Source organism: Anser anser, assembly GCF_964211835.1.
Source record: "Anser anser genome assembly, chromosome: 6".
In the NCBI taxonomy this organism is placed as follows: domain Eukaryota; kingdom Metazoa; phylum Chordata; class Aves; order Anseriformes; family Anatidae; genus Anser; species Anser anser.
This window is the reverse complement of record NC_139726.1, coordinates 39,950,334-39,972,990: the sequence shown is the minus strand read 5'-3', so window position 1 is coordinate 39,972,990 and position 22,657 is coordinate 39,950,334. Positions and strand designations below refer to the sequence as shown.

The 22,657-nt window shown below is 38.9% G+C and overlaps 1 protein-coding gene across 3 annotated transcripts in view; it reads left to right on the top strand.

Moving 5' to 3' along the window:
• Positions 1–22,657, top strand: part of SATB2 (SATB homeobox 2) — a 135,874-nt gene that overhangs the window by 49,067 nt on the left and 64,150 nt on the right. For all 3 annotated transcript variants that reach the window (XM_083843039.1, XM_083843038.1, XM_083843040.1), the window contains 3 exons: positions 9,485–9,611; positions 11,757–11,880; positions 16,748–16,850. In XM_083843039.1, the coding sequence (XP_083699165.1) occupies positions 9,485–9,611; positions 11,757–11,880; positions 16,748–16,850 (354 nt within the window). The remainder of the gene's footprint in view (positions 1–9,484; positions 9,612–11,756; positions 11,881–16,747; positions 16,851–22,657) is intronic.

Genomic DNA, 22,657 nt, shown 5'->3' with positions numbered 1-22,657 from the left:
GGACTGAATGTGTGGTGGGAGGAAAGAAAAGACAGAAGGCAAGCCAAAAGTAGTAATTTAGTGAAAAACGATTCTGGTAGTTTTGTATACAGTGTAAGGAAAACCCCAAAAGACACAAATCTTAAACTAAAGAGGTTAAGCTGTTAAACTGTATAGGCCAAAATATGAATCTGCATTTGGTTTAGGGGTTTGTTTGTGCAGCACAGCATGCTGTGTGTCCTTATTTTTCTTTGGTCTTGAGACCCATGAATTTTCAAGTCTACTTGTAGTTGACTCAACACAAAGATGGCTGGCTACTGTATGAGAGCCAGATTTCTGTGCTCTCTGTAGCAGTGTTACTGTGAGTAAGCAGGATATTCAGATTCATTCAAGGCCAAACAATGTCTGGAGGCTTAATTTTAAACCTATTAGCCTCTAGAATGTCCTATTAGCAATGCTCTTTTATAACCTTTAACATGTGTTTTATGTATTCTGTTGCAATGCCATATTATTGTGCTTTTTTTCCTGCTCAGTGGGCTGTCTTGCCATGTGAAGATTATAGGGGAGCATTGAAGCTGGCTGAATTGAAGTCTGAGACCTCTTGCATCTTTTTAAAAACAGATACAGGTATTTTTCTCAAAGAAGGAAAACATTTTTCTGCCTCTCCCTCTCTTCTCCGTTTGAAAACATCACAATATAAGATCCAAGGAAGGCTTCTGGAGAGAGGACCAAGGACAGCATCAAAGGTTGTCTGCCCAGGTGCATTGTTCTCCTTGGTCAGGGTGCTGTGAGGCAGATTTTGTCAGCGTGTTGTGCTGGCAGGAGGCTGATGAAAAAGGTTTGAAAGCAAACCTTTTGTGTAAAGTTCTGGTCCTTTTACACATATGCAGGCTCTTGTAGGTCATGAGGTGGCTATACAGTCACTGAGTCCAGAATTTTGGTCTAGATGATCCAGGCACCCTTTGTGGCTGTTAAAGAAACACAATGTGCAATGGAGAAAAGCACTAGCTGTTAAGGATGCTTGCATTCATGTTTCTTAGTAACTGAGGCAAAATCACTAAAGCTCCAGTTTTCATCCTGCAAGACTGAGGTGGAAGCACGTTACAGGTCCCCACCAGCAGGATCTGCCTGCATTGGCTCTCTGGGACACTCTAAATTACAGACAGGAGCTGTGGTCCAGGTGCCAGGCAGGATGGCAGAGAAGCAGCCAGTGTTTTTCCAAGGAGGCTGGGACTCAACGCGAGGCAGCTGCTCCAAAGCCAAAGGAACAGTGGTGGTTTTAAGATGGCAAAGCAAACCTCCATGCATGGGAGCAGCTAAAGAAAGCTCTTTGGCCAGGGAGTAGGCTGACTCGCGACACTGCTGGTCTGTAGGTGTTTTGCTGGCATTCAGCAGCCACTGCTCTCTGGCAGGAGGCGTAGCCTTTGCTCCTGTGGAGCTGAGCAAGTTCAAGCGTTCCCAGGTTTGAGCTGCAAAGGATCTTAACGTAAGAGTAGAGGTTGCCTCAAAGGCAATAATTTCACGCAAAAATGGAGCGAGTGCTGTCCATTGAGCATTATGTGGGGATTCTATTAGTGAAGGAGTGGGTGCTGCAACCCTACAGGCACTGGGGCTACTGAATAATACTGCTGAGGAAGTGTAATGGTGGAGGGTAAAGCTGAGCTCTGGGGTTACATTGTTATGAAGCAGCTGTTAGGAGCTGTTCAATATCCTGGACACAGTAGCCTTTCTTTCATGAGTTTTGATAACTGAAAAGACTTATTTTTTATACTATGGAAGTGATGCTTAGAGATTTGGTTCCCTTTCTCAGACAAAAGATAGAGAATGAGGAGTTCTCTCTCTTTATTCAGGTATTACTTCTCTTTATTCATGTATTACTTCTTGCTATCTAAGGTAAGTGCAGACTTATCCTCAAAATGTCAAAAGAGAGATGTTATGCAGGGCTAAATGTTTTTCCTCAATGGAAATAAAAGTTTTAAAAACCATACAGAGTAACAAAAAATAAATACAATTTTGGTAATATTTTTGTACCTCTTTTGGTGCCTTACCCTTCTGTGTATTTGAAGTATTCATGATCTATTATATAACAATTTAAAAAATAATCCCCCGAAGTAAATAACATCAACTTTTTTTTATGTTGTTTTTCCTTACCAATTATTGGCTGTTTTTCAAACAGAATAGCGGGTTGGAAAATTAAATAAAGACTTCCAAAATAACAAGCTTCAGAAAATTTTATTTAATTTGCGGGTTCATTCTGTTCTCCTACCCCCCCCTTTTTTTTTTTAAAGAAGATCTTTATTAATTTAGTCTAGTAAGTTAGTACCTATATTAAATTAATCTAATAAAAGTCAGGGTCCTAACGTAACATTTCCCAAATGTGAAACAGCATCTATTACATGAGGCACAATCTTTATACAGTAAAATGTAAACTCAATATGTAGAATTACAAGGCTGTTTGGTACATGTTAAGTCTAATACTGAAGTATAGTCATGCTGGAGGAAAGGAATGGGCAACACTAACGTTAAAAAAATTAAAAACTCAAACCAAGCTTCAGCTATCAAAGCAATTTTAATTTGTGAAAACATTCTAAAGTTCAGCAATTAAACCTTGTCATACTAGCAATCTTTCTGTTGACAGTTACATCCATGTTTCTATAAACATTTTAATATATAATCATATAAGTATATAATCTATATTAACATCTGCATATTAGTGCAGATCTGTTGTTGCACTACAAAATTTAATTCTGTAATCCCTTTTGTACACGTAGTTTATGATGCCATTTCAAAAACAGCAATAGAAAACATCTCCAGCAACAGCCGTACAAGCAGCCTTGCACTGCCAGAGCTTCAGGTGGCTCAGTCTTGCCTTTCCCTTGGGTGAAGGTCACCCTTTTGTGCAGAGCCCTAAAGTTGCACGAGTCTGATCAGCTGGGATGGAGAATTAGTCATTCAGGGAGTGTGGGTGTTCCCGTCGATTTGTGGATGTGTACATCACAGTGTAATCACATAGTTTATTCCTGCTCTCTCACTGAATTATTTATTACAGTCTGAAATGAGGAAGGAGGGGTTTTCTTTTGTATTGGCATAAACATAGGATTATACTCATTGTGTGCCTTCAATCACTAAATCACCGATATGTCAATTGGCATAATACAGCCTACCTCACAGGGATGTTACAAGGCTTAATTAATTAATGTTTTTTAAAGTGCTTTGGGGTCCTCTGATGAAGGGTGCTTTAGAAGTGCAAAGGAGGATTATGCTGATTATTTTTCCCATCTATTACCCCAATATGTCACTGATTGAAATTCAACAGAATAATATGGGCACTCTTATAATGGTAAGCAAAGGTGGTTGTAATATTTTAAAATTTGCAATAAGGTCTAGAAATGGCAGCTTAATAATACAATCATGTAATACAAAAATTATTGTTTTTTTATTATTGTTCCTGTTGCCTTTTTTCTCCTTTCTGTTTGAAAAGTCATTCTCTTTGCTGGATTAACAATAATAACTACAAATTACGCCTTTATGTTGTTACAGTTTGATGATATACTACAGCCAGAGCACAGGTTAGAAACACAGGCTGAGTTATTATGTATTGCAGGGTAGTGATTTCCTGCAAACTGATTTATGGGTAAATAGTTCTATGTACTTATTACATGGGACAGGCAGTTTTTAATTTCTCTAACTAAGCACAGCTGAACAAAGGAAAATTACATAGCATAGGGACAAGACGAATCTGAAGAGGATAAACAAATGCAATCAACGTCACAAGAGCGTACCTGTCTTGCAAGGGGATCCTGTCAGTAATGGTTGATGGATAAACAGCTTGATTATCCTCGAGGCAGGGGTTTTATTGAGTGTTTCATTGAGGTCTTTCATTTGGAATTGTAAAATGAATCAAAAGTGTTTGGGCACTAATGCCAAGCTGTAGTTTCTTCTGGGTGTCTGTTGTGTTGATAAGAACTCTGTTAAAAAGTAAGGTGGTTAAGCAAGACCGTTTGGTTGAACTCATGGAATGGCAGCAGATGGTTGTGTTCTTCACCCAGCCTTGTGTTTGCAGTCAGATGTGTTCAGGCTGTGATCCTGTAATGCAGGAAACTAAACTCCTGGCCACCTAGTGCAGCTCAGGAATGGCTGCAGCCACACAAGGCACAGCTTTGGTCCGGTATAACTCTGCTGATTCAGATTTGCTCAAAGCACTTTGAAGTGGCAAATATAACTCAGGAGATCTTAAGCTGGATTGGGCACTGCCTAAACCTTTCTTAAACGCACTTAAACAACATGTTGTTTGCTGTGTCTGGTTTCACAGACACATGTTCTTGCCAGGGCTGGATGTAACTTTTCCCACCAAAGAGTGCTGACCCAGGGTCAGTGAACATGGAGCTGGAGTCTAAGAAATGAGCTTTGCAGTTCTGTATTTTACAACCTGAGTGTGCCCATCCATCCACAAGGAGAGCAATTGTCTGCTTTAACACCTCATCCCATATGAGTCTCGGCAGGTTACATTATGTTGTAGGTATTATTATGTTGTAATAGAAGAGAATTTTTGGTATTGTGCACCAGGGATTCAAATGGATTGTCAGCTTAGTGCTGACAAGTGCTTTTCTTAACAATGCTTGGTAAAGAATTGGTATTCTCTGCAATCTCTCTTTTCCCCTTTAGCCAATGAGCACACAATTTCTTCCCTTTCCCTCTCTGTACATATTTGGGCAAATGTTGACAATTAATTTTGTAGCTGTCTCCAGAAGAATGTTGAGGTGGGGGTGGTGATGCTAATATGAATTTTGAAAATGTCCTTAATTTGATCCAGTGACTTAATTTTAGCCCTAGCAGATTAACGTTTTAAATAAACTGTATTACTCCTGTGTCATTTACCTGCAAGTATCCGCTTAGGATGTGATTTAGGTATGCTCACAATTTAGGAAAAGTGAAATCAGGAATCTAACTATGGTGGGGATGGGATAGTTTGTGAAGGAAGACAGTAAAAACCTGAGATGTGTTCCTGTTTGTTCTGTTTAGCTACAGAAAGGAGTTTGGAAAATGCCCTGTTTTGAGTTTGTTTTTACAATAGTCCCTATTAAAGTGTCCAGACTTTCGTGAGATACCTCAGTAGTTCCTGTAGGACTATCCAGGTGAAGTTGGCAGTGCAGGAGACTGGGAGGTTCAGGACCTAGACTTCATGCTCTTTATCACCAAGAAATGTTATAGTTAGGCTATAATATGCAGTATGCTAACCCCCCAGATATTTTATGAAGTGCTCTACTGTATGGCAGACTTTGTTTGGAAAGACAAATGAGGCTTCTAGCCCTTTTAGGTAAATAATTTTCTGGGACGATATAAGGTACATAGTAATGAAAGGGGTTTGCCAACTTAGCTGGAGCTTTTTGCCTTTTGCTGTTTTTATGCCCTGCTATGATTATTAAATGCTCCTAACATTGTTATTCCAGAAGTGTGCTTTAGCTCCAACTTTGCAGCCTCTCCGTTCGCATCTCATTAGCATGAAGTCCTAGGAGTAATCCAAGTGCTTTGGATTCATCACTCTTTTAGGTGATACTTTAAAAATAAAGGTCATAAAGATCCTGTGACAAGTTTTGCTAGGCATAGAAGCCAGTTGTGATGTAGCTGGTCAAGCCTTTTCTTCAATGTGTTGTATTGCTCTCACATGCACAGTTACGACTTTCTTATCCAAAGTAGCTGCATTTTAAATTAAAGTAAATTGAAAGCACTCTGGTGCAATGGTAAATGGTTGGCCAAAGTGGAAGAGCAGCAGTGAATTGCAGCAGTTGTGTATGAATTTGAGACTTGAGCTTGAGACCCTTGAGAATTTTGCTGCTAGTCTGTTATGGCATTCTTGTGGGTAAAGGGAGTTGCGCAAATTTAGAATTAGGCTGCTGTCCTTTTTCCCTGTCTGCATTTTAGTAAAGCAAACAGCAACGAGTATGTCTTCAATGGCAAGTGAACACATTGCTGAGGCTTAAATTTCATAAAAGACCTGTCTGTAGCAGGACATGCTGTTAAAGAAACAGCAGTCAGCATGGGTAGAAAATGCCTTCGAAAATATTTCTTTTGAGAAAACTGTTTGGTCTGTTTATCGTATTTAATTGACTAGCTGGCCTGGGCTACATTCAACCATTCCTTTATGAGTTTCTGAGAGCTGTTGTTGTGTACAGCCATTTCTTGACCATGTAAGCTTTGAAATCTGTTGAACTTCCCTTCCAAAAAAACTGTTCCAGGAGAAGAGTCCCAAAAGGTCATTGATACAAGAAAGACAATGAGACTCATTAACATGAGAGTTTTGTGAATTCCTGATGGGTGTGCTTTCAGATTTCCTGAGCAGTCTAATCTGAAGGTCTGGAGCTGTCAGAAGAGTAATACTCCTGGAGCAGTAGTGTATTCATTACTAAAATACAGTGTTTTGCTCATTTCTGTCCTCACTTCTAAGTCTCAGGTCACGGTAGGATAAATGCTCGGTCTAGCCAGTTAAAGTGATTTAATCAAAACTCAGAACTGTGCCATTTGGAGTCAGTGAGTGGAGCCATAAAAAATTGTATGTGGAAGGGACTCCTTGCTACCAGGCTGTTCCCATCTTCGGGATGCTGTTGCATTAGCAATACCCAGCAGTCCTGGATGGGAAGGGACCTCCTTGGGGGGAATATTTTATTCTGCTAAGATTTTACATTAAGAGCTATGCCTTGTAGCGTGCTGAGAATGGATTTGCTCAACAAGCTGGTATCATCTTCCCAAATGCAGCCCAAGAGTTGCCCTAAATACAGTGCTGGAGCCATGAAATAAACCACCTGTGAAGTCTGCTGAGGAGCTGGATGGAAACCATGGCTTCTGGCTATCGTTTGGACCAGCTTAATGTGTTCTGAAAAAAAAATTTACACGTTGTATCACACCGGCTGAAAAAATAGCGTACATCAGCAGTGCTGTAACACAGAGTAAAGGACTTGCAGCAGGTGTTAACATGCAGAGGCACAGAGCATTGTGGTAACACCTGTGTTTGTCTAAATCCAGCCAAAACAATTTCCTCTCCAGTTGTAGAGGAGGATTAAAAAAAAAAAAAAGAGCCTACCTAACTTCCAGTAGTAGCAGACATTTCCTGTGAAACAATTTGCATAGTATTTCCCTTGATGCTCTCTAGCTGCATTTTGTGTGTTTTTTTTTCTTTTTTTCTTTGTACTTTCTAGTTTGGGGACACCTTTGGTAACTTCAGTGGCCCCCCTACTGTCTCTTTGTCTCTCACCAGCATTGCCAGGGCTGAGCAGTTGCAGATGGTATGCTCTCTGAGCGCTTTCCTTAATTGAATGAAAAATAAAGCCTCTTGTAAAATATTACCAATTTAGATGTGACTTATGGGGCACATATGATGCTTATTTTTTCAATTACATGAAAACTTGGCATGGTTAAACATAGGAAGCCAAGTGTTCTGTGAAGCTGGTATAGATTTTTGGGTTTTTAGGTGATTTTGCTCTAAATTATTATATAGCAGAAGGGGGTGAAGAAAGTCAGCAGCTAAACCGTGTTTTCCCAGCATGTATTTCACTCAGTGGACCCTCGATGCTCATTTCATGACTAATATATGCTGTACTATATGCATTTCTTGTTGTCACCAGAGATAACATTAAGTAAACTATCCCCTTAAGAAAAACAGCTTTTCTTGGCAAGTGGAGTATAACTCAAGGAGCCAGCACTGGAGACATACGGTACTGTGAATGAGTGCTGTGTGTTACTCTACTGGATCTGAGTCCAGGCACTATTTATACTGCAGCATATTCAGCACCAGATTGTTAAATCTTAATACTGAAACAGTGCATCATTTAAATGTTTTTGTTCTGTTTATGTCCCATTTTCAAGCATTGGATATCAAGCAATACTAGCTAACTTTTTATTTCATTTGGACAAGATCTCCCCTTGCCAAAAGCTTTCTAATCTGCTCTTGAAACATTAGCCCATCTGTACTAGCATGTTGCAGTGAAATTTTGTACCACTGAAGATGAATTAGGTCTCTTCTAGCTTCTCTCAATATGTGGTGATAGAATACCTTGCAAATCAGTATGTCCATGGTAAATGCAAGCATTTAAGTGCTACAGAAAAGGAGTTGTGCTATAATTATTTCCTCTTCAACCTGTGTAGGAATGAGATAAAAAATAGTCCACAGCAAGTATTTCATGTGCTCATCATATTGTGTCCTGTTGTATCTATGCAAGAAGCCTTGTTTTACTGTTTCAGATGTGTTGTTTATTTTACAATTGTGCTTTAAAGATAAGGATAAAAGGCCTTTGCCATTTATTTCAATTGGATTAGTTCCAGAGCTGGTGAAGATCTGAGACTAGAATGTGAGAAGGAGAGGGCTGACATTTCTTAGCATCACAGGATCCTTCCAGATACCCAAAAAGGTGTCTTGGAGCTGCTGTTATCACAGAGAAAGTGGTTTTCTCATGTATTAGCGTATTTCTGACAATAGGGCTTGCAGATACTCTTTGGGAAGATCAGAGAATATATAAGCAGACCTCAAAAGTCATTGGTTTAAATGTGAGATAAGGCAATGGGTGCCTTGTAGGGCTGTGCTAAGAAAAGTTATGTGACCAGAGCAGTGGGGCAATGGCAACATGGTGAAAGAGGAAATAAAAGTGACAGTTGTAATGTATAATGCATTGCAGAGCAGGGCTGAGCTGCTCTGTTTTCATGTAAGGTAGCACTGTGGCTTTTTTTGTTTGGTGTCTTCCTGGAAGTCATTCCCGGGTATTAGTCATTGTTTTTGGTGGGGGTGGGCCCTCTGCAATGGTCTAAACAGAAATAATACCTCTGCCCCAAATGGTTTACCACCCCAGTTTATAGCCTTTGTGACGAGCCCATCCAGAAAAGGTGATGATCCTTACTAAAGAATGAGCAGAAGTAGAAACAGGACTTAAAACATCCCTCCTCCCCCCTTCTATTTTGGATCTGTGGTCAGCAGCCTGCAGTTGTTTGTTGCAAAGAAAAGCAACTGTCTGCATAGTGCAACTTGCAGCTGGGAGTGAACTCTTCCTACTTCATGGCTTTCCAGTGCCATCCATCTGCACTGGCAATCATACCATGATTAGATTGTAACTGTGCTGAAAGCCCACACATAGGAGTTTTCCTGTTCAAGTCAAAACCAATTCATTTATTTACAGAAGGGTTTTGGAGACTGCAGAAGACCACAGAGTATTTAAAGCTTCTTCTAACTTAGAAAAGCAGACTTTAGTAGGATGATGAAAGATGTGATGGGAGGAAGCATCCTGTGCTTCCTTGAAGTAATTTAAGAGCCAGGAACATGTCAGCAAGTCTGCTAAGAATTTGAAGTCTATTCCTACTGTTTCCCATAGTTTGCTTCAGGAGTCAGTACAAAACATCTTTTTGAGCAAGATTGCAATAAACCTCAAGGCAGATCTTGAATCTCCTGAACAAACAAGCTTATCAAAGGGTTTAGTAAACAGACGGTAAAATGTAAAGTATGAATGTTTTGTTTTCTTTTCAGGAATAATCAAGCTCGGGAGGTGGAATCCCCTCCCTCTCAGTTATGTGACTGATGCACCAGATGCGACAGTAGCTGACATGCTACAAGATGTCTATCATGTTGTGACATTGAAAATCCAATTACAAAGGTGGGTGTTTCTGAACATCTGTCCTTCTCTATTCTCTGAGCTGCTCTGTCGATTACAGCATTACTATAGAGATTAGCACATCCTGTCTTCATTAATTTCTGGTCTTTTGATGAAAGGGAAAGAAAAATGAAGAGAAGGGTAGGTCAGCTGACAGCTATTTGGTGCATGTTCCAACTGATATTTTATGTTTTCTGAAGCAGCAACATGGTAGCAGAGAGAGGAACAGAAAGGCAAGTAAAGGTACTGGGCTTTAAAGGCAGACTTTGCTACAATCCCTGATTTAATAGGTTATTGAGGCCTTATTTTATACAGAAAACAAACACCTTGCCTTTTTCCAGGGGTTACATTGTGAGAAGCCAGGTCTTCTACTGCCAGTTGCTGAGATGGGGGAGGAGAGGAGCTTCTTGACTTTCCTTTGTTCTCCAGTGGTCTTCCCAGTGGAAGAGCAGGAAGATGAAGAAGGGATCTGTTACTGCAGATCTGTTTGGCCTTTGGAAAATATTTTCCTTCCTCAAATGCTAGTTCTGACTAGCAAAGCAAAACTTCCTGATGCTCTTTTACACTTACTTGCTCTCCCTTCCAAAACTTCTGCCCCCCCCCCCCCCCCCCCCGTTGCTCTTCAGAAGAGTTCTCAAACAGCAACTGGTGCCTGTGCAAGGAGACGTAGCAGGTCCCTGGGAGTGCATGGCACTCCCTAGGACTGCCGATAAGCCTACATTGCATGGTCAGTTGTAGCTTTATGGCCAGGAGATTTCAGAGGAAAAAGGTGAAAATAACAGACAGCCTGGAAGAATTTGCATACAGTTCCTGGAAGCTCAACCGGAACAAAACAAGGTTCCATTGTGAAGTGTGTCAGCATCCTTTGGTGGCAGGTACATATCTACCAACTGTTCAGTTTAGTTTGGAATTTGAAAGTAGCTGGTTCCTCACTGACTAATGAAAAGCTCACAACTCACAACATTTTTTCCTGTTATCTCTGGTGGGGTTTGGGGTTTCCAGTTCTCATTTAAAGGCCTTTCCTTGGTTTTATATACCGTTATCATCTCACCTAGGCTGCATCTCTGCAGCATAGTTGTGAAAGCATCTAGACGCCTGTACCTGCTGTAAAACTGGAGTGCAGTAACTCATCTCCTCAGAAGTATGAGCTACCAGGAGCCCACCTAGTCTACTGTCCTGTTGGTATTAACAGAGGGTATCGACCCAAGATCAAGGTCTCATTCTTTATCTTCAAAATGCTTGAAGATGCAGTGTAAATAAAAGGTAGCCCATGACTTTGAGATAAAGATAGTCGTTGACTACTTGAACTCCTCAAGCACAACTGAACTTTTCAGCTCTGAGGGTAAAGCCTGTCTTTATAGGCACAAAGCAGAACCACCTCAGTTTACTGGAGAGCATTCATTAAGTCTCTCAGGCATCAACAGCAATGACAAGCTTCCCCCAACTTTTTGGTGCTGATGTTTGACGTTTTTTGGTCTGTCCCCATGTATGTAGACAGAGACCATGAGCTTGTTAAACTAGAAGAGGCACAAATCACACAAAGACGAAAGGTTTACTACATGTGCAATTTTTATAGAATGAAAGTGAGAATGAACTGCATGTGACAGATGTTGGGCATATGACTTAATGCGTTTCTGAAGGGCTCTCAGATACTTTAGTGATGAGGGCAGTATAAGAACCTGTATACAATGAAACTCATTTTTCAGACCTACTGCTCCACACAGTGAGGACCCTTACTTTGCAGTGATTTTGTTAGTGGCAGTGCGGCATATATGTTTATTTTTCTATCCCAGCTGGAGTATTTGTTTGGAGAGGATGGCTTTATCCAGCCAGTTCTGTGACTTGCTTTACACAGAGTTTCTTTGCTCTCTACGAGGTCCGTCTCAGAGGAAATGGTTATGCCACACAGTATCATAGTAGGATTAACTGCTATTCCTGCCATGTACTGTCATTCTTTTGGTTGAACTTCACATCTGGGAGCTGGGCTTGGTGGGGAGGGGAAAGAGGAGAGAAATACCTTGATGAGCTGGCTAAGCAGGAAACAATAAAGTTGTGCTCGCTGCTTAAAGGTCTATGGCTCTCGTACACAAAGAGTAAGCATCTGTGAAGGTGATGTTTCTATCTACTTTCTGCTTTCTGTTTTGACAGTTGTTCAAAGTTGGAAGACTTGCCAGCAGAGCAGTGGAACCACGCCACAGTTCGCAATGCCTTAAAGGAACTGCTCAAAGAGATGAATCAGAGCACATTAGCCAAAGAATGCCCTCTCTCACAGGTCAGTGTTTTTAGCAGGCTTAGGGAAAGACAGATTTCCAAGATCCAACTTTTTTTTTTTTTTTTTTTCAGTAAAGGGCTTAATAAAGGGGGAAACCATTCCATGAATATTGAATTATTTTCTTGTTTTCCTTAGAAAGGAGAAATTCTAATTAATATGGAAAAGATTATTTGTATACCAGGTTTTATTAGTTGGTTGTCAGGTGGAAATTAAGAATTGGTTGATTTCTATTCAAGTATTCAGAGGGTTTTCATCTAGATATTTTTCTGAAGCTTTTTCAATAGGACTGACAATTGTCAAGGGTGAGCTCGGAGTAGCTTCTTCCCACTAGAACCTGCCTCCCCTACTAACCCACATGTAGCTCTCATCAGCTTCCAACTGTGATAAAAAGTATGCCTTTTTAACAGTTGTACCTCAATTTCTAAACAACAGCAACAAAAACATAGATGTAATTATCTTTAAAAAAGAACAAAAACTCATAGTTTTGTTCTCCATGACTGCTTTATAAATGACAGCAATGTCATGTCTAAGACAGACTGGTTCCTACAGATATCATGAGCTCTATTTGTACTTCGGATTGTCATAACCAGAGATTCAAAAAGTTTTCATGACTGAAGCCTCCTTGCTTCGCACAAAAACAGAAAAACATTTCAGCACTCAGACCAAACAACTTTGGTGGGACCAAGAAGTATATTGCCTTCTAAAAACTTCATTAGAATCTTATGTTAATCTGTTTGTTGTATCTTTTAAAAGTCAAAACATCAGTAAGTTCTGCTTGCTAAAAAATCCATTGCATCCAACTGCCTGTCTTGTGTTACACTGTACACTCATCCTGCAGTTCATGATCCAAAGCCTCTGTGAACCAAGAGAATTCTTTCTATCTGTAACTAACACAAATTTGCCTCACTGTCTTATGACTACAACTCCAGGGAAAGCACGGGGGTACAAAGGTGAGTTACAGAGCAGAATTTAGGTCTCTGCAATAGGTAGGAATTGCTTTCCAGCAGAAAATGTTCCTCACCTTTCTTAGTCATGTTAGGTCTGCAGATCTAAAACAAATGGAAAGGCTGGGTAAGCAAAAGCTGCGTAACTTGCCTTATTTACTAAAGGAGTAGCAGCGACTCGAGATATGCACAGAGCATAAGTGTGTTGAATACGGAAGTATTTTTCTTTTCACACAGTTTAAGTGTAATTTCTTTAAATAGAATTATCTGTGGAATCTGGTCAGCTAATGATGATTGCAGCATATGGTTGTCTCTGCCCAGTCTTCTTCAATATGCAGTATAACTAAACTATGCATCATTTCATATGCAGAATTCATTTGTTGTCTAGGTCTTGTTCCTCCCACTTGAGTTTCAAAGCCTACCAGGTAGAAATGCTGTAGTTGGTTTACTCTTCCCATAACCTCAGTATGACAGATATTAAAAAGATTACTGATGGCAGGACTGTAGCAGCGAGAATCCTTGCCCTAGTACTTATTTAGTGGTCAAAGCTCAGTGGAGATAGAAAATTGAGCTTGCTGACTTTTAAGCGCAGCTGTGAGTCACCTTGAGCAGTGACTAACCCCTGAACCAGGACTGCAAGAATTCAGCATTTATTATTATTATTGCTATAAAAAGTTTTAGTTTCTTTTGTTTTGGCTCAAAAAATGCAAAGGATACAACAGAAGGTTGTATAGGAACTGTCTATTACCATCATCTGAATATGCCTCTAATACAATTCCTTCTCCCAAATCAGTTTTAGAAAAATATCGTGCCAACTGTGAAATGTCATTACAACCCCCTTGTGGTTAATATATTATTGACAGCAGCAAATTGCAGAGTGGTCTCTTAGGAGTCAAACTGCAGAGTAAATGCTGCTGCTTATTAATGTGTTCACAGTGCCTCAAGTACAGAAGTGGAAAGGGGCAGCGCGGGGAGCTCTCGCTCCCATCCGTAACGGTGCTCTGTCTCTGCTTCTCAGTGCATGAGCTCTCCATGCAGCCCAGATGGGGATTCTGATTGCCGCTAATGGGAAATGTAATCATTCACTTTGATTTAAAATTGTTCTTTTTTTTTTCTTTTTTTTTTCTTTTTTTTTTTTTTCTGCTAGGTGTATTATGTGGCTGCAGCTTAGCTACCCTTAGCATAAGGCTGCTGTTCAAACAAATAAATCCCAGTTAACCAAGCTGAGAGGAAGGAGGGTAGGTTGGGGGAGCGTGTGTGGCAGAAGGAAATCCAATTACTTCAGCATTTCCACCTTTGCATACAGACCTCTGTCTCTCCTGTATACTACATAACTCATTTCAATGCTGACCATGTATTTTGTCTCCTTGCTGGAGCAAGATTTTTTGGGATGCGAGCATATTTTTCTCCTTGAACTTTCTGCACCAAATTTTCTTTATGTGGATATTTCTCAGGTTCAAGTCCCAGAAGTTTTCCTTTGACACGGCTGTCTTGGCTATACACCTACCAAACATATCCGCTACTTTGTATAATCTATACCTTTGTTAAGGATTTTCCCAGGAAAAATATGCACTATTTAGAAATTTGTAATTAGTGAGTGGTGTTTGTTTGTTTGTTTGTTTTTGCCACTCTCTTCTGGATATGTATTCCCTTTTTGCATACTCATCAAGATTCCTGATAGAAATATCCCTAGGGTCCCTTTCAATTTAATAATGAGGGTTGTTTTTTTTTGTTTTTGTTTTTTTTTTTTTTGTAGTTTGGAAGTTGTTACAGTTCTTTCCCCTGCTGTATTGTCAAGCGGCTGAACAGACTCTGTCCTGAGATTTTTTTGCCAGTGGTTGATTTACTGCTTAAATTTACTATTTAGCTTAAGCTTTGCTTTCTCAAATAAAGGTTAATGGTTTAATATATTCCATGGTACTTAATAGCCCTACAATTTCAGTAATGTCAATTTATTGTAGAGCTAGAAGATTTGGGGAAGAAAACCAGAAAAGCCAGGTTGTTATGTAGACAGACCTAAACAATTTTGCCACCTTCCCTAAGTGACTGGAAATATAACTAAAGTGACACTAAAAAAAAATGGAAGTTAGCTCAACTTTGTTCAAAATCCTTCCTTAGCAGAGGCTAGCACTGTACCATGCTTTCACAATACTACTGCTTGTTAAAGTGATTCAGAACAAGGGAGGATTTATGGGGAAGGAATTGTTGCTGACTACCACAATGTTAGGTTTATGTCTCAAAATATTGATTTTAATTAGAAAATTGAATCTCGGTTTTAGAAATTGAAGTTGCCACTTAAAAAGGCTCTGACTTTATAGCCTTCCAGCTCTACTGCACTGCACCAGAGCAGCTTTCAAGTGGAAAAGTTAAAGTGCAAAGGCACAAGATCCTCTTTACTGAAAGTGAAATTACGTGTTGAAGAATGAAACCAGCCTGCACCAATCAGTAGACTTAAGTCTCTCAGTTTTGCTCACATTGTGTTTTAAGTCCCCCAAGTGCAGGACTGAGGAGCAACTGGAGTTGCATGACACTGCAGTGAATTTGTTATAAGGATGGATAAATCTGGGAGGGAGGAGGGGATGTTTTTGTTTTTAAAATTGTTAAAATTGAGTAAGCCAACGTGTAAGCTTTGTAGCTTTACAGAGATGGCGTAGATCCCATTTTGCTCAAGAGCCTGCAGGAGCCTGTGGGCCAGAGTTTGAACCTATGGTAAATATCTTGTTTTAGTCATGAGGTCATGTTAGTTATCTCATCTCTGTGCACAAAGGTCATGCAACGTGCCAGTGTTTTTTCTGAGCTTTGTTATTAAGTGAAGAAGGAGGACAGAAGAAAACTGTGATTTCTGGAGAAGGTGCTTTGGCTCCCATGTGTTAGTGGTTTTAGATTGCATTTCCTTGCTTGAGTTTGTACACATGCTGGGAGTGATTCGACCCTGGAAGAGTTAAGGAGGGAAAAGCAAAATGTTGTTTCTAAAAAGATGCCTTGTCTTCAGAATGGAAGAAGGAAGGAAAAAAAAAAAAAAGAAAAACTGCCAGTAACCAGAGTCTTTCTCACCCTGTGGGCAGAAACATCCCACATATAAACTATCCGTTTTATGGGTATCAGGTGCTGCAGAACAGCTCTGTTCCTCTCTGCTTCCAGTTGGCTTGCAGTGAGAGTCATTTAAAGGGAATTCACAAAGAGCAGAGAGAGTGGCAGTGGTTAAGCAAGTGATACTTCAGTTTTGTTCATCTTTGTTGTGGTTTCTGGCTGTTCTCTATTGTAGTATGCATAGTTGCTTTCACCCCGAATAGCACTGTTAATTTCTCTTATGGGTGATTTTTCACACAAGGGCTAATAACATGTTTCTAAATTATATTAATTTAACTTATTTGCCTAACTGTTGTTCTGTAGCGAGTAGCATGGATGTTCCCTCATTCTTGGCTGTGTGGTCTCACTGCATTTGGAAGCAAAACAGAGACATCTGAAAAGCTTTATTTGGATTATGCATGCTGAAGCATCTAATATTACCTTTAGGATCTGGTGCCTAAATCATGATTGTTCTCACCCGGGTGCCGTGAGCGTGTGTTCACCAGCATGGCACCAACTTTTGCTATGCAACTAAAGTTTAGATATTGTAAAATCACAATTACAAATTAAAGTAGAATTAGAACTGTCCCCACCTCCGACTGGTGCTGCAGGTTTCAGTATAGGTTGGTACTGCATCTTTTTTGCTTTATAAGTGAACCAGAGTAATTATGTTCGGGGATTTACAATGGAGAATAAAACCAATTTTGTGTACTCATCAGACACTGCTTTTTGGTTTTAAAGGCAAAAATGGATGACATGCAATGCACTTGCATGTCATTCACTTACCCCGGAAAAATTTCTAATTATACAAGATATTTTAAAATCATTTTTGTCTTTTTTTTCTGTACTTCCAGAGTATGATTTCGTCCATTGTAAATAGTACATACTATGCCAATGTTTCAGCAACCAAGTGCCAGGAGTTTGGGAGATGGTACAAAAAGTACAAGAAGATTAAAGGTAAATTGATTTTTTTCTAATTTTCCAAGTTCTTTAACTTCTGCTGACAGTTTGTGATTATTTGCTTTAAGTAAAAGTGATAATAAGCTTTAATAATATTAGTGAATTTGTCTACAAATAGGGCACAGTCACAGCACATTTGAAATTTAATCTGATACTTTACAAACAAGGCTGGCGTGAAAACATAGGCCTCTTAATACATGCTTCTAATATCCCATTTAGTTGTGCTGAAAGATCAACCGTGTTTTGAATTAAACTAAAATGTTTTGGAAAAAAGAAGTGTTCTAGTAGCTCAGAATTAAAAAGTTAGATTGCTGTGTAAATTACCTTAGTTGCATTATATTCATGAAACCTAAAAAACTTGTCTTTCTAAGTTACATGTGCCCTTTCTCTCTGTTTTAAATACTGCTAAGCATTCTGGCATTCCTGCCATATTTTATCATGTAGAATCTGGATAACAGTGGAGCATTTAGCACCCAATCATTAGGAGACATTATTAAATAATGTATGCTGCTGCACCCACTGAAGTTAAGATGAAAATAGTCCATTGTTTATATTATTTCTACAATGAAATTGTATTAGTTTATTGGCAGTAAAATGCCTGAGGCAGTAAAAATTATTCTACGTATGTTCATACTGCTGTCACCACTGAAATGTGTGATCACCTTCCAGTAGTACCCAAAGTGATGTGACACGCATCCATCACGGGTAGTTTGTTCTTTTATTCATTCTTTCCTTTGGGAAGGGACTTGTGTGTGTGTGTACTGGACTTTTTTTGTTGTTTGTTTTTTGTTTTAAAACACGTCCTTTTAGCACAAGTTTAGCAATAGTGTAAAGCTTTTCTATGGTACTAATTGCCTCCTCATTTTCCAAATGACTGTCACCCCTGGAGATTAGCGTTACCCTATGATAGCTTTTTTGTTCCTTTGTTTTTTAAGTTTTTCTCTCTGTTACACCACTGAAGGGGAGGGTTCATTGTCTGAAGGCAATGTCTATTTTTGTTGTTTCTGTCTGTGATCCTTTCAGTGGCCAGGAAAATAATAACACGATTCACAGGCATTATGCAGAAATACAGTAATGTCCTGTTCTTCTTGAGAAGCCATTATATTTTTAGTTACGTGAAGATCAGCATCTTTCAAAAACACACTTTTTCTCTTAAAAAGCTGTCATACATGAGATAGGAAAGTTTGCTTGTTTAGTTTCCATAGGACAGAGTAGAAATCTGCATAACAATACCATAAAGAGTCTGCTTCTCAAATTAGGAACACATGAATCAAAATTGCATAAAATATCAGAATAAGTTCTGAGGCATCTGTTTTTCTTCTGATATCCATCTGGCTCACGTGGCACATACCTGTAGGATTCCCAGGTTTTGGCTGTGTAGTGATAGATTTTCACTAGGCAAAAAATAAAAGGAATGTTTTATAGTGAAATTACCTGTGGATAGAAGGAAGATTGTTCAGGCAGAAGTGGGGTAACAATGTAGATGAGGAAATGGAGGTGTTGCTTTTCACCTGTTAAAATGGTTTAGGCTAGAAGTAAAAATGTTGATTGGACGTTTTAGTACATGGTTACCCTGGTGCCAGATGAACTGGATAGTTTCTTCTCACTCTAAATTGCTGTTGTGTTATGCAGAAGTGTTTCTTTTCTCTATATGGCATCTCTTAATATAAGAATTTTATTTGAAGTGCTCTAACATATCCTCTTGGTTAAAAAACAATCAAAGGAATCAAACAGCTTCAAGGTCATCACCGTTCGCTTTTACTTGCCATTCTAGGAGAACAGAGATGGGCTTTTTTCTTTCTTTCCTTTTTTTCTTTTTTTCCAAACTGGGCAAGGGTGTAATGCCAGTTGCAGAGGCACTGGAAGCTCTTAACTGTAGTGTTCTTAACTGTAGAGATGCCACTACAGCTTCTGAGTGTTTCTAGCACACTGCTGTCTTACACTTTCTTCCATTCTTAGAGCATTGAATTCTTTACGCTCTTACTTTTTTTTTTTTTTTACTTAGTAAGTGCACAGTTAAATTGTTAAGTGCCGTAAAAGCAGAATGAGACCTCAATCAAGAGGTCAAGGATCCAAACCAGAAGAGTTTACCAGATAACTGTGCATATGTGCTATTCAAAGAGAGACAGCCTGTCGTTGCTGTTTGGAAGTGTGTGTGTGTGTGTGTGTGTTAGTGGGAGGAGAAAAAGGAAGGTTAAGGTATGTGTGAAGTAAACACAAGCTGCTATAAAGCAGTTCAAGTCGTGTTGATTCATCAGCCCTATGAGTGGAAGAGAAAACAAAGAATCTACAGCAGGTAGATTGGTGCACGAAGAAAAAACATCCATGGATCTTCAGGGCAGTAATCTAGACCCCCTGGCAACAGGAAGGCTTCTGCACTTCTTTGGGCGGTTTCAATATCTCATCATATCTCTTTTCAAGATGTTTTGTTTCTTCTCCGTAGCCAGATATTTCTACAGGACAGCTCAGTTAGTATGCAAAATCAGTGACTTACATGCTTCAGTCATCACATATTCCTTTAATAAAAATAAAACAAAACAAAACAAAACCTTAAATTTTCTATAAAGGTGGATAGATGATGCAGCAATTCACTTTTGGATAATCTGGATAGATCGGATAAAACTAATTTAGAGTCACTGAGACCAGCACCCATATCCATGGGTAAGTCTAGAGCTGGTTTATTAGAAAGTAAAAGCAAAAAACAATTCACATGAGCTGTGGTAAGTGCAAAATAGGAAGGAGCTTCAAAATAACTTTATTGACGTTGCAAGCTAAATGCAGCCTACAGTGTTAAATGTGTTTCCTATTATCTGCTAATGTCTGTTTTAATAAAACAGTGGGAACTAAATGGTTGCTTCTTAATCAAAACCATGATTTCCTAAACATAAGCTATGTGATTCTGTTACAAATTGCCACATATAGATCTCCTAGGTCAAACTTTTTTCCTTTCTCATAGAAATAAATAAACACTAAAATAATTATACACTCTGGAAGATCAAAGTAATTACAACTGAAGCCATGCAAAAATAAAAAGTTCTCTGGAAAAAAATGAAAAGCATCAGGTTACAGAGTATATAGTTAATGTTTAAATAAATACAAGAAAGTGAACAATCAATAATTTGATATCATTAGCAACAGATGTAAAAACTATATAGAAATGGAATTGTATGAAATCTCAAGTAAACGTTCTCAGTGTGCGTTCTGTTGAACTCACCGAAAAGACAGCTAAACTATTTATGCTTGTAATTTAAAAAAAAAGTTTTCAGTTAGTTCAGCTCAGCATGGCAATTTTGTCTTGTGTCAAGACCATGCTAGAATAAAATTCTGCTTGAATTTTTTCTCCCATCCCACCCCAGCCCCTTAAGGTTTTAAGATGTTCACAGTTTACTCAGTGGCACGAGAGTTAGTATACAGACAGATCCTGCAATTTGCTGGTGTGAGGATGGAGACTTTTTTGTCTCCTCCTGGCTCAGAGTCTCCTTGGAATACACGCATATTTGAAAGAGAGCTTACATTTACACAGTTCTAATGAAAAATATATAGAAGTTGGGAAACAAGAAACTTACGGTTCTTCTGTGAACTTTCTCTTCCCCCTGTAGACCTGTGTAATCATTTGGGGTGGTAATTAAGCTATCTAGTTTGCATTGTCATTTGTTCAGAATATGCACCATGAATGAATGTAATAGTACTGTGCAAAGCCTTTTTTTTTTTAAACTTTATTTTCATTATTTTTTTCATCTTTTTGAGGGATGCATGACCTTTTGGTACACAGTTGCATACATGACAGGGCTTAGGTATGTTTAAACCTACTTGAATGAAGAATGACACTTCACCTTTTTTAATAAAGGTTACATACTATTACTGTAATGATAAGTGTACAGCAGTGGCTTACTCCACTGATTCTCAAGCTGTCTTCCTGCTGCCCAGTCCCACAGGGATGGTCCTCTCAATCTGAAAACCATGCCTTTGGTTTCTCAAGATGCGGAACTTCCTAAAGCTGGGAGAAGGCATTTGACATTGTTGGAATTCAGGATTTGAATAACTGGCTTAATCTTTCTTAGAAGGAAAACAAAAATAAAATGTAAGCTTTACACCCAGTGGTGGTTCAGTGTCTGTCAAAAAAAAATGCTTTCCACTATCATTACCTCCATTTTACAGGTGGAGAAATTGAGGCAGAAAGGAGCGTAGTGACATTACCACAGACAGTCAGAAAACCATTGTCAGAGCCAGAGTGACACCAAACCTTTTGTGCATGGTTATATGATGTTTAAAAGGCTTTCACTAGTTCTTCATTAGATTAACAAATAGATATGCAAATAAAAATAAGACCTTGTAAGTAACTGTATACACACAGTTCTATATGGAGAGAAATATGCCAGAACTTTGCCATGCAACTCAGGTCACTGTCAAGGGATAAAACTTGTACCAGTTACCTACTCATTGCCCAGTATTTTGAGGTCATAGCATTTCAAATATTTTTTAGCTCTGTTTCTCAATAGATATTTCACTTCCCAAGTGTCATGCTTTCTATTTTTATCAGAAGGGCTATCACTGTATCAGAATTCTTTCACAACTGAAACTCTTAACTTGTGTGAATCTTTTCTTTTTGCCTGATGACATAGCTTAGTTTGGTGGGAGGAAGTTAGGAAGGCAGAGGGCAGAAATAAAAATACTGTGAACTTAAAAATAAAAAGACATATTTTCTTTGTCTGCATATTAAGAACATTTCATTTTTTTGCTTCTGCCATCAGTGGCTGTCAAAATATAGCTTTCAGTGGATGTGAGTTTTGAGACTGTGGCTGTCTCAAAGTTTTTGTGGAATGATGAGTCTCTTCTGTTTAAAGGAGGAGGGCTCAGTTATTTCTGTTTCAATAGATCTGGAACCAGCTTCCATAAGAATAAGCTTTTATAGCTTCCTTAAATAGAGAATCTGCTTTGGCTGCTCTTTGTTTTTTCCAGTACTACTGATTTGTTGTTGTGTGCTGTTTCATTCTTGAAAGTATGTTTGCTTACTTCCCATAAGGGATAGACAGAGCAATGTGCTTTTCTTTTACTGTGTTCTAGATGCCATTATAGGTTAAGAGAGGTTAGAAATAGGGTTCAGATGGGTTCCCAGCTTTGTTGTTTCTAGGCTGAAGGAGCCTAGGATTGCAGCGTGGTGATAATGCCAGTGTGAGTCTGGTGAAAATATTCGTTATGTGCTTTGATGAATAGTTTTGAATTGTTCCTCTGAAGCAGATGTTGCAGAAGCCCCATGAAAAGGCACACCAGATTATTCTCAGACAGTGTTTTTAACCTTTAAAAATAACCTATTTAGTGATACGTGTGTGTGTATGTAAATAGGTGGTTTTAGTTATGTGTGTGTATATATGTGTATATACATAAACAGAGAGATCTTGACCTTCGACCTTTTTAACTAACCAGTTGAGGCAGAAAAGTTAATTTTTTTAAGAGGAGATAATTTCATGTGCTATTTGGGTATTAGTTGCAGCTCTGGCACTAAACCAGATAGGGTCATTTAGGTCAGCTGTGTGGCTTTTGACATTACTGTAATTTTTCCTTTGCTTGCTTTTATACTCCTGACTCTGTTTTTATTTCACTTAAAATAGCACTTTCCTCACTTTAAGGAAAAAGATAAGAAAATAGCATCATTCACAGGCAAGCATTTCAGCATCTCGATCACAAAAAGGACCTAAAGATTGTTTCTGGCTCGAGCACATCCTTACAGTCTGTAGACTGCTGTGCTGTTTTATGGGGAGAGAAGTTCCTTGATTTGCATTGGTCATGAGGAAAAAGTGGAACCT